At 47.0% G+C, this 13,149-nt stretch overlaps 1 protein-coding gene across 2 annotated transcripts in view; it reads right to left on the minus strand.

Moving 5' to 3' along the window:
• Positions 1-12,937, minus strand: part of LOC142575086 (monocarboxylate transporter 9-like) — a 163,093-nt gene extending 150,156 nt beyond the window's left edge. For both annotated transcript variants that reach the window (XM_075684068.1, XM_075684067.1), the window contains exon 1: positions 12,688-12,937. In XM_075684068.1, the coding sequence (XP_075540183.1) occupies positions 12,688-12,925 (238 nt within the window). In that variant the 5' untranslated portion in view covers positions 12,926-12,937. The remainder of the gene's footprint in view (positions 1-12,687) is intronic.
• Between the last annotated feature and the right edge of the window lie 212 nt (positions 12,938-13,149).

Consider the following 13,149-nt stretch of genomic DNA (forward strand, 5'->3'; position numbering starts at 1 on the left):
CCCGTGCACACTGTCTGTTCGTTACCCCTTTGCTCTTCACCTATGTCCACTTGCACGAGGGTCGGCACGATGGCCGTCCTTTCTCTCTCAGAGGGGGAATTTGCACCAGGTCACCAGGTGCGGCGAGCGCGCTCCAACATTCAGGCACGGAAAGGAGAAGCTGCTTTTGGGACGGCCATCTTCTCGGGTAGTGCTCGTCTTTGCCGGTGCAGTACTTCTATAGTCATAAAGACGTTCTGTGGCACGTAATGATGTGTGTGTATATATATATATATATATATATATATATATATATATATATATATATATATATATATATATATTCATTCTTTCCGAAGACATTTCATTCTTGTAATAAAAAAAGCCGGCAGATTTCACGCCTGTGGGAATCGATGTTATGCAAAGCAGTGTGCGGGGAGCCTATCAAGTTAACGGAACAACCATTAGAGCACCAAGACGAAGGCGGCTCTTTCATGATCTACATGACACGCAAGTCATCACGTTCATATCGTAACTAATCATTTATGTTCATTATGCACTCTTATACTACACCAATTTTGGTACGTACCAAGTTAACCAAGCCACCATGAGAGTGCCAAAACATAGGCGGGTAGACAGATACTATCAAAGTGGCAGATGCTCGCCGAGAAGCGCTTTGACATCTCAGCCCCGCGAACGTGGACGTCCAGCGAAGCTGTTGCAGAACCACCACTACAAATCCTGAGGGAGGTACGCAATGCTTAATTGATGGTTCAGACGCTTTCCTTGGGCGTGTTCTATATTGAAACGTACGCCGTTCTGTCAGTTGTATGCGTGATTCCAATATACGTATGCACTGTTCGCTTCACCTGGCTGATTGCTTGTAGCCTTTGCATTACGAGGGGGATGAGCCATTGCATTTTTGCTTGCTTAGGTGGGTATGAGGCATTGCTGATAAGGATAATTTCTGCTTGCGGACGCACACGAGAAATGCCGACCACCGAGAGGCTAACAGTTTCGATGTAAAACATGCGTATCTAGAAACTGTAAATCTGCGATTGCTCACGGTGCAGGTCCAATCCTCCGATCATAACTTAGTCACCACCACGAATATGTTTATGTTGACAGCACATCTTCATTTAAGTGCTCTTCATCTAGGGTACCGCGAGGAGGTACCTTAGGGTGGTAGCTTTTAAAAATACACATAATGATGCAGTTCATGTGGGCTCATATGTTCAATTTATTATTTACGCCATCGACAGCAGCCTGTTTATGTTGATGTTGTTTTAGGCGACGATGATAGGTTATTCCAGCGCGGAAACCAGCTCTTGTTCAGGTTGACCAAATGGGCATCGTGTAATAGGGTAACCATAAGTATTTTAAAGACACGCGTAGTAGTATTATAGGGAAAAAGGGAAACATTTTCTATAGCGATCCACTCCTACTAAACGGCAGCCCCGCTGAGGCTGTTTATAAAATTTACGACGAGAAGTTTATGGTGTGGCAAATTCTGAACATACGTTATGGATAGTACGTGGCTGACTCATGTAGTTCACGAGGCAGCTCATGTATTAGGACTTATTTACTGTTATTCGAACTTATTGACTTGCTTTCCATTGAAAATGTTTGATGGCCCTGCTACCATGCGCGCGAGGTTGCGTAAGCATCTGGTATTTTTCATACTTCGCGGGCTTTCCCTGCTCGACGGAAACGCGATGTGTGCTTCGCCGAAAACCTCTCATTTTGATGTCTCTTTCAATACTCTACAAACCAAGCTCCAATTGAAGCCTTGACAATTAGAACAATGTAAAAGTTCGCTAGTTCTTTTTATTTACTAAGTCAATGCAGGTGACTAACAAAATTACTTACGGTATCGTAACAACATTCTAAATAATATCCCCTTGGTCTTTTTTTGTGCGTTTTTTTTTTGGTAATTTCCTCGATTACTTTGTAGTGACTGAGATTCCCGACCATAGCATTTATGATTCGGTCCGCACCTGGAGCCAATTTTATTTTGTCGCCTCAGCTGCCGCACTGAGCTCCCCTTCAGTTATGGAGGACTCTAGCTTTTACAGCGAAGCTGTATACCTCCACCGTCCAAGGAAATCTTTATGTAAGCAAAAAACTCCCCATACGTGGGCCGATCCCGGATATAGTGCAATACCGGCCCGACCCGCGGCGCAGGTGAAGCAAGCATTAAGCACTGCTCATACGTGGGCCGATCCCGAAGATACGGAGATTCCGGCCCGACTCACGACGAAGGTGAAGCAGGCGTTAAGCACTCCCCATACGTGGGCCGATCCCGAAGACAGTGCAATGCCGGCCCGACCCACGGCGGAGGTGAAGCAGGCATTAAGCACTCCCCATACGTGGGCCGATCCCGAAGACAGTGCAATACCGGCCCGACCCGCGGCGGAGGTGAAGCAGGCAATAAGCACTCCCCATACGTGGGCAGATCTCGGACATAGTGCAATACCGGCCCTACCCGCGGCGGAGGTGAAGCAGGCATTACGCACTACCCATACGTGGGCAGATCTCGAAACATAGTGCAATAGCGGCCCGACCCGCGGCGGCGGTTAAGCAGGCGTTAAGCACTCCGCATACGTGGGCCGATCTTGACGATTGTGCAACACCGGCGCGACGCGCGGCGGAGGTGAAGCAGGCGTTAAGCACTCCCCATACGTGGGCCGATCCCGAAGACAGTGCTATACCGGCCCTACCCGCGGCGGATGTGAAGCAGGCATTAAGCGCTCCCCATACGTAGCCCGAAATCGGAGATAAGGCAATACCGGCCCGGCCCGCGGCGGAGGTGAAGCAGGCAAAAAGCACTCCCCATACGTGGGCCGATACCGAAGACAGTGCAATACCGGCCCCACCCGCGGCGGAGGTGAAGCAGGCGTTAAGCACTCCCCATACGTGGGCCGATCCTGAAGATAGTGCAATACCAGCCCGATCCGCGGCGGAGGTGCAGTTCGCCATTAAGGGGCCCACTATTTCGCTGGTCATCCTTCTTCACAGAGTGGTAGGGCACTGAGTTTTTTTTTTTACCCGAGTGAACCAGTGCTAACGTACCCTTGCCCTATCATCGAGCAATTCCTTTTCAAGCTCGTGAAAGGACGGTTAGGAATAAGAATCCGCTACAAAAGGTACAATGTCGCTACGACTGTGCTTTGTCTGAGAAGCTTACGCGTGCGTGTCTGCGTGCGTGCGTGTCTGCGTGCGTGCGTGTGTGTGTGTGTGCGCGCGCGCCCATGTGTGTGTGTGTGTGTGTGTGTGATGACGTTGTAAGTCTCAATTTAGCCGTACCCAGTGTACATTGCAAACTCTACTAATAACTCTCCCCTGCTATTCCTATAACCTACGCCATATGGCCCCACATGACTTGTCTCCAGCCTGCTTCTTGCCTAACCTGGCATTCAAATCACCCATCAGTATATTGGATTTTGTTTTGACTTTACCCATCGTAAATTCCACGTCTTCATAGAAGCTTTCGACTTCCTGGTCATCATGAGTGGATGTAGGGGCGCAGACCTGTACGACCTTCAATTTGTACCTCTTATTAAGTTTCTCAACAAGACCTACCACCCTTTCGTTAATGCTATAGAATTCGTGTATGTTACCAACTATATCCTTATTAATCAGGAATTCGACTCCTAGTTCTCGTCTTTCCGCTAAGCCCCGGTAGCACAGTACACGCCCGCTTTTTAGCACTGTATATGCTTCTTTTGTTCTACTAACCTTCTTCGGCAACAGAATTGGACAAGCGGCTGTAGCCTGAGCAGATGTTGATAGTGCTGCAAGTGTTACTGTGCTGTGCGGCGACAGTATGCTGTGACAGTGACCGATTGTGGTTGTGTGTCTATGCTCCTTTCTTTCTTTATCTCTACTTTGTTATCACTTTACCTCCCCATCCCCTCTTTCCCCAGCGTAGGGTAGCAAACCGGATCTTCCCCTCTGGTTAACCTCCCTGCCTTTCCCTTTTCCTCTGTCTCTCTCTCCTAACATTCCGTAAGGGGGATAACCGAAAGTGGACGAGGAGGAGCCCGAATGGCGAGACTAGAAATGAAATAGGCTTCATACTCTGCGCTAACCTGGCATCATACAAGATGTGGACGTGCTCGGAAATGTGCGCTGCAGTGACCATAGGATGGTAAGAGCTCGAATTAGCCTAGACTTGACGAGGGAACAGAAGAAACTGGTACATAGGAAGCCGATCAATGAGTTAGCGGTAAAAGGGAAAATAGAGGAATTCAGGATGAAGCTCGGAACAGGTACTCGGCTTTAACACAGGAAGAGTAGCTTATTGTCGAAGCAATGAAGGACAATCTTATGGGCATTATTAAGGATTGTGCAATAGAAGTCGGTGGTAAACTTCGTTAGACAGGATACTGGTAAGCTATCGCAGGCGACGAATGATCTGATTAAGAAACGCCAATGTATCAAAGCTTCTAACCCTACAGCTAGAATAGAACTGGCAGAACTTTCCAAATTATTCAACAGGCGTAAGATAGCTGACATAAGGAAGTATAATATGGATAGAATTGAGCATGCTCTCCGGATCAGAGAAACCCTAAAAGCAGTGAAGAAGAAACTAGGAATAGGCAAGAATCAGATGTATGCGTTAAGAGACAAAGCCGGCAATATCATTACTAATATGGATAAGATAGTTCAAGTGGCTGAGGAGTTCAATAGAGATTTATACAGCACGAGTGGCACCCACGAAGATAATGGAAGAGGGAACAACAGTCAAGAGGATTTTGACCTCCCACAAGTGAGGCCGAAGTAAAGAAAGCCTTGGAAGCTATGCAAAGGGGGAATGCAGCTGGGGAGGATCAGGTTACAGCAGATTGTTGAAGGATGGTGGGCAGAGTGTTCTAGAAAAACTGGCCACTCTGTACACGCAATGCCTCATGAACTCGAGCATACGGGAATCTTGAAAGGACGCCAACATAATCTTAATCCATAAGAAAGGGGACGCCAAAGGCTTGAGAAATTACGGACCGAATAGCTTACTGTTCATTGTCTACAATGTATTTACTAAGGTAATCGCAAAAAGAATAAGGCTTCTGTCAACGAAAGAACCAGGCAGGATTTAATAAAGGCTACTCAACAATATACGATATTCACACTATCAATCAGGTGATAGAGAAATGTGCGGAATATAGCCAACCCTTATAGATAGCTTTCATTGGTTACGAGAAAGCGTTTGATTCAATCGAAACCTCTGCAGTCATGCAGGCATTACGGAATCAGGATTTAGAGGAGCCGTATGTAAAAATACAGAAAGATATCTGTAGCGGCTCCACAGCCACCATAGTCATCCATAAATAAAGCAACAAAATACCAATAAAGAAGTGTCAGGTAGGGAAATAGGATCTCTCTAATGTTATTGACAGCAGGTTTACAGGAGGTATTCAGACACCTGAATTGGGAAGAATCAGGAATAAAGGTTAATGGAGAATACCTTAGTAGCTTAAGATTCGCTGATGATATTGCCTTGCTTAGTAACTCAGGAAACGAATTGCTACGCATGCTCACTGACCTGGACAGGCAAAGCAGAAGGGTGGGTCTAAAAAGTAATCTGCAGAAAACTAAAGAAATGTTTAACCGTCTCGCAAGAGAACAGCAGTTTACGATAGGTAGCGAGGCACTGGAAGTGGTAAGGGAATACATCTACTTAGGGCAGGTAGTGACCGCGGATCGGGATCATGAGACTGAAATAATAAGAAGAATGGGCTGGGGTGCGTTCGGCAGGCATTCTCAGATAATGAACAGCAGGTTGCCATTGTCCCTCAAGAGAAAAGTGTGTAACAGCTGTGTCTTACCAGTACTCACCTACGGGGCATAAACTTGGAGGCGTACGAAAAGGGCTCTACTTAAATTGAGGACGACGCAACGAGCTATGGAAAGAATTACGGGTGTAACGTCAAGCGGGGGGGGGGGGGGGAATAAGAACAGAGCTAATCGGGTGAGGGAACAACCTGGAGTTAATGACATCTTAGTGGAAATCAATAAAAAGAAATGGGCATGGGCACGGCGTGTAATGAGGAGGGAAGGTAACCGGTGGTCATTAAGGGTTACGGACTGGATTCAAAGAAAATGGAAGCGTAGCAGGGTTGGCAGAAGTTAGGTGGACGGATGAGATTAGGAAGTTTGCAGGGACAACATGGCCACAATTAGCACATGACCGGGGTAGTTCGAGAAGTATGGAAGAGGCCTTTGCCCTGTAGTGGGCGTAGCCAGGCGGATGGTCATGATGATGATGATGATGATGATTGTGCTACTTGTGTAACATGCAGATGCTCGCGCCTGTTGCGTTATCGCATATCAGAACGCGCCTATATTTTTTCATGCAGCAATGCGTTTCCTTAAGTGATCATTCCTGCCGCGAACCTCATGTGACTGGAACCATTTTCCCGGCGAAATTGTAGGCCTTACTAATTATGAACAGTTCCATGCAGCCTTAGCTAATATTCTATATACAGGTGCCATTCAAACACTCATGTAAACCAACTGTATTTGTCTTCTTCATTCTTCTGTATTTGCCGCTCCCCCTCTGTAATGCCCATGGCCCTCAGGGGTATAATAAATGAAAAACAAATGAAAGGAGGTGAATAACAGGCTTTTTTTCTGGGCCTATTAGTACGGCCTGCATGACATAAGAAGCGCATCGCTTTGTTGACGTAGCGTTATTAGCAAGCAAAGCCACTATAAAAAACTTGGTATGACCCTACCGTGCTTGTAGCAGTCTTAGTAATACAACCTACACACAAAGCAATGTTTTCCTACCCTGTATAGGTCAATGGTCTGCCAGTTGCGCACAAGAAGACACGCACATTTTTAGGAGCCATTGTCTATTGTAATTTCGCCTTGGCTCTCTGTATTTCTTATTTGAAGATGAAAGTCATTCGCATAGACAATTTGTTGAATGTCATTGTTGGCCAACCATGGACACAATCTGTGCTCTGTTTTAAAGCTACAAAGCGCTTTTCCTCAGATTTTCTATGCTACTATCTTTCTCCCGTATCCAAGACGTGTTAGATGAGCCTCCGTGTACTATACTTATGCAAGCACAATTTGTTCGGGCAGCACTTCCCAGATCTTTTTCGGCAGCTGCAACGATCGCCGCTGCAAAGCAGCACCCACAATCGCCAAATACTTCGTTGCTGGGTCGCTCTGAACACACATTCGACAATCTTCAGGACTACTATCGCATTATTTGGCTTGTTTGAGTACGCGGAGGCCAGTATTAAATTCTTCGGTGTTACTGCTTATGTTGGTAAATTACAGTCTGCCTTCAAGGCTGCGTAGCGCGGAACATTGTACTGTTCCCAAAAAACCTTACATGCGCCTGTCGGTTTCTGGGAAATTCAAGAAGGCAGCCCTGTCATTGCTAACTCTGAAGCAGCTGTCTCTCTTTTTGTTAAGGATTCGTACTTCTTCCGTAGACATTTAACATCAGCGGCTACAAGTCCCAACTGTTCTAGCGGTGCTGTGATTAAGTCCACGAACTGTGTCTCTACACAATTCTAACCAATGTTACTAGAGTAGCTTCAGTTGTAAAACTCCCCGCCCGGGCGCTTACAGCCGCTGTCGCCAGTTCTGTGACAGCCGCCAGATGGCAACGCTGTTCCATCGGGCTTCACTGCAGACGCCTCGTCACAGCCTTGAGCTCGTGCGGACGGGCAGTCCGCGCATGTTTCACGCTCGCTGGCATTCTCCCTCGTCCGAAATAGTGATACCACGAGAAAGCGGTATCCACCTACAGCAATAAGATGCATCGCGCCAGTTCGTTAATACTGTAGGAAGGGTAAACTGCACGAAAGGAAGAAACGCATACAGCGAAGCGCAGAAGCTGCGTTTCTAAATGTCGTGTGTTTCTTCCTGTCGTCTTAACGTTTCGCGCAGTTTAGGCTCAAGAGCCTGAATATCTGGCCAAAGTGCGTGATTGTAGGATGATCTTTATCCCCACCTAAGCTTCTCACCACGCCAAAGAAGCGCTACAAAAAGAAAGATGAGGTCGGTCTTTGTACACACAAGCCAAAAAAAAAAAAAGTGATTTTTCATTTCATGAAGATGCTTAATCAGTGAAGCTGAAACGTACGGCCCCTGTGTTTATCACTGGGTTAATCCCGAGGGTTCATTAAAGTATTTCTCAGTTATGAGGTTACACACACAATCGGCTGCGACGGAGAGAACGACGTCAATGACGGTATGCCCACAGTCCGTAGTTGTCGCTTGCGTTCGATGTCTCGAGTTTGCTCGGCGGCGTGGTTAGCAGCCTTCGCCTGCGATTTGCCGCTTGATTCTTCGAAATTAAATTTCTTCATAATTAAATCTTTCCGTTACGTAAGACGATGAGTGGCTCATACTCCCTTAAGCAATGGCTCATACCCCCGTAAAGGCGGCCTCCCCATTACGACGACAGAAGTGAAGTGAAATTCTACGCTGGAAAGATGAACGGCCACGCAGCCAGCTGTGGAAGAGGACGACGAACGCGGGAGCCGTGGCACGAGCGCGCGCCGCGGATTTCGCGGAAAGTTCCCGGTCGGCCCGAGGAATCGCACTGTTTCACGCCGAGCGAAGCGTCGCATTGCTGGGAGCACAGAAAAAGTGGTGCGCCGAACTGTCGACATCGTTCCGATAGCGGCCTGTGCAGCCAGGTACGCAGCACGTCGGCATCGTCTGCTGATATTCTTAAGAAACTCGGCGAAGGCTGCAGTTCCACGGATGACATGCTTGCTGAAATTCGCTGTCAACAACGAAGCACAGAATACACCAACGCTGCACCGCGTGCTTAATCCGGCCCGCCCGCGTAGCCGGCTAGTGAGGAAGCGAAGCCGGGCGCGACTGCAGCGCCACGAAGGCGCGGGCGGTTGGCGGTTCCGCGCAACGGCGCCGAGTTTTAAAACTGAAGCTAGTGTAGCAACGTTGGTTCTAACTACAGCATCGACGGCCATATAACTTGATGATTCTCGATGTACCATCGATAACGTGCTTCAATAGCCGTCTAATCGATTGTTCATATTTTACAATTCGAAGGCGGGGATTACAAATCCCGCCGTTCACTCTCGGTCATGGTTCACACGAGTGCCTAATGCATAAAACTAAGCACGTCTACCACCAAACTCTTTAGAACAGAACTTATATATCTCAATGGCTCACGACACTGCACAACTTTTTGCCGATGACAGCGCAATTGAAGCGTTCCCTTTGACTCATCAAAAAGATCGGTGCATGCTTAGACCTCCAGCGAATAAAGACACGCCGTGGCACTTTTACTAACTCGTTTGTTGCTTCAGCATTGGTTTAACAAATTGTAGTGTGTATTCTGGCGACCCTGAAATACCACTTTTGCTCTCCCGTGATGAGACGACATTTTATTACATCGATTGTGATTTGCCGTCACCTTTATAAGCCCATATTGATTTATCATCATAATGTCATTTATTTATTTATTAGCACCTCAAGAACATGAGTGGTGGGCGATGAACAGTGCGACTCCCAGTTAACATGTTATATAAATTCTTGCGAGTGCGGTGAAACTAGGGATACCACCTCCTGTGGACTTCCTTCGACGGTGAAGAAGGTTTCCTGCCACAGACCGTTTTCGGGACGCTCGCCGAAGAAATCTAGCTCATTATGCCGCACAGCGTTGTTAACGACGATCCGTATCGACGTTCTTCCGCATACTTGTGCACACTGAGTAGCTTTCTAAAACATTGTCCTGAAGTGCGTCGTAGACAACCGGGCGCAATCTTGGGAACCCTGTCTGCATTTTTTTTTCTGCAATTCTCCCTGCCTGACTAATGTTAAAAACACGAAACGGAGATTGCGTGAAGAGATTCAGATATTCTAAATTGGTAGGCTTCTGTAATGAAGATTGAGAGCAATGCGTGCAAGCTATCTTAAAATTAATTACTAGCACTTTTATGCTTTTCTCAATATAGTGTTCATTGCGGGCAATGTGCATTTGTTCCAGAGTTTGAGCCAAGCATGCAAAACCAGTGGAAAGGGATGTTTCATATTCTGCTAATAAAATGACGTAGATTGCGTCGTGTTCTTTTTCTGGGCAACTTTTCAGTCGCAGTGATTATTCCCGAGGGGCAGCTGCGTTCTTATCTGGCATTTCATCCTGGCATTCCATTGCAATGCGTTGAGACGTGTCCGGATTTTTTCTGCAGCCAACCTTATCATGTCACAAATGTCTTCTTCGACGTGTTCTTGTCCTCGGGAAGCCAGCTCGGGTCTCAAACATCAAGGCACTGCCTTTTGTGTTATCGTACAGACTCTTGCCCCTGATTTATTGTTTGCCGTATTTGTCAATCTCAATGGTATATTTTTTTCATCCTTCGCATCCCATTTCCCGTTTATGTTTATCTCACTTTCTTTTTCATGCATCCGGGTTGTACACTTACACTTTCAATTGCCCTGCACTTGGTTGCCAACGTCCTTGACACCTACGTCCATTCCGTATTGACGCTTTTGAGCAACAGATATTTATGCACTTTTGCCGGCGGTTTTTTTCACCGCTCTTCTTTAGCCTTGCATTAAAAATAATTTTGCTATGCGCTTCACTGAAGTGATAAAGGGCAAAACCCGTGTCACATTGCAATGAATCATTCGTGGTTGTACACTGGGCCCCCAATACCAATCGGCTAATCCATATTACCTCGTTAGATGTTTCAGTAGGTCTTTCCTTTGTTTATGTTTGCACCCAAGTGTTTATATTGATTCACTATGGGTATGATTTGCTGTTGAATTCAGACTGAGCGTATCCTAGTTTCTGTCCTCGGTGAACTTTAACTAGGTCTCTGCTTCTCTCGCCTTCCAACACGACTTGTATAGAGCTATCCCTTTATGGATACCTAACGAGCTCGATTAAATGGTCATCTATGCCCTCGTGCATGACACCATCCCGTAGCAATTACTTGTTTACATAGTCGTAAGCTCCCTTAATATCTAGAAATGCCGCCATAGAGGTCTATTCTGAGCCATTAAAATCTCGGTACACTGGGTTTGAACAAAGATCTTATCCTCTAAGCACGCGCCTGATCTGAAACACATCTACTGTTCTACTATTATTGCTTGCATTTTCATTTATAGAGTGTGATCAATTTAAGTATAACGGAATATTTAAGAATCGCCTGTGGCATGTAGATAGCATAATTCTTGACCTTGAGCTGCATTATGCGAAGAGGCGGACATAAGTAGCATAAGAAATTGAAGCACATATACAACTAATTTATGGGAATTCGCTAATGGTTAACTTATCTGTTTACGGCACCTATTGCAATTTACGAAGTGCAGCCGGTGAATTTGCAGCACGCTTACACTAGAAATGAATTTACAGGATTACGCCAGTTTCAAGGTAGTATTTCCCAAAGTGTGGAACAAAATCAATAGGCGGTCCAGTTACTCTTGTGCTGCAAAGCACAAAAAAGAGCTTTGTTTAAAAAGTGGTACAACAGTACATTGTAACGGCCAGGTCAATGGCCCATATCTCCAAGCTGGTGTCATTCTTGAAGTTAATTCCAAGTGGACCCGCCTTGCAAACTCACCAGCTGCAATTCGTAAATCGCGATGTCTGCCCTCAACCAATCTATTAAGAAGTTAAGTGAACTTTGAGTAATTAGTCTAGTATGTGTTTCGATTTATCGAGCAAGTAATGTCCGCCTGTGTGAATAATCCAGCTCAAGGACTCGAGAGCGAGAGAGGCAATTTTATTTGACCGAGGGATTCAGGCTAGAATAATTTTAACCAGCACTCTTTTGTTTTTAAATTCCGTAAGACTTAAGCATGATCCCGGCCGTTATATGACCGATGTCACTGACTGCCCTGCGCGAGCTCGCCTTATCCATATCACCCTGCCCTTCAGACTGCTCTTAAGCCACCCAATGGGAACTTTTTTTTAATCACTTGCTCTGTGGCACTAGTAAGCCGTGCTTTACTTCTTGGACCCGGATGAATGGATGGATGCTATGAGTGTCTCTTTTGAAACGTGTATTATTCTCTCGAAGAAGATAAGGACAGCGATAGTTGTGAGTCGCTCGCATATATCTCTAAGCTATATTTTTCCAATTTTGCCTAATGGTTGACCCATCTTGTTCTTTTTACAGGCCTACCAGATTGGTGTGAGAGCGCCTCTTGGTTGCCGCTGGAGAAACTGCCACACATGAAGCGCGAGGCGTGTTCGGAGAGCAAGCAATTCGAGGGACTCGGTTGGCCGGCGATAGAACATTCCCGTCGGAAGGGGTACTTGGGGTTTCTTCTAAGTCGTCTCGGAGGCAACGGCTAAACGCAGACACAGCCTCCAAAAGCTTAATCGACCGCATAAAACTTTGTGATACATGCAGCAACTGCATTTTTTTTATCCTGCACTTTGCTTGTAACTGAGCCCAGGGGCGACGATATTTTCAAGCAGTAACGGGTAAATTTGCCCGAAAGTCTCGTTGAATTATCATGAAGGCGATGCGATGAGACCCTGCTCGTACCGGTCGTAATAGCCAAAAACGTGTCGGAGAAATTCAGCCTAATCAGAGCCTAAATGCAGCAAAATCGGCACCACCAGGCACGTTTGTCCACAACAGGCGTATCTTGTAGAAGACGATATAATTTCTGACTCGCTTGTCGCCTTGCAACGAGCGGTGAAAGCGCCGGACGATGGCCGAAGTGATCGCTCACAGAGCAGCAATTGGTGTCACCCACCTGCGACATTGAGCAGCGTGTTGTTGAGAACTAGGGGCCACGCAGCCGTCTCTCGACTCACGGCGAACTCGTGGAGCATGCCGGAGAAAAGCAGGCCGACCACCTTGCCCGAGGCGTGCATGAACACGTTGACACCACCGCATGCTAGGGCGACCACCCAGCTGTACCGCGAGTCCGGCCCAGTCTTTCGCCGCTGCCGTGCGGCGCCGCCGCGCCGACCGTCCTGCGTCGAAGGCATCGCCGCCGGCAATGGAGGACTACGCGCCGCGGCCGCGATGCGGCGGGACGAGCGCGGGAGGGGGCGGAGCCCGGGGGCCGTGCTTCGAGGCGCGAACATTCGAAGCGCAGGAATTTGGACTGGCTGCTACGCGGAACTCGTGGGCATATGTACGGCGTGTCTTTGCCCTTATTAAAATGGATTTAGAGTTCCTTTAGAGCTCCTAATGAGTTCCTATGGAGTCA

This window comes from Dermacentor variabilis, chromosome 3 (assembly GCF_050947875.1).
Source record: "Dermacentor variabilis isolate Ectoservices chromosome 3, ASM5094787v1, whole genome shotgun sequence".
NCBI lineage: Eukaryota > Metazoa > Arthropoda > Arachnida > Ixodida > Ixodidae > Dermacentor > Dermacentor variabilis.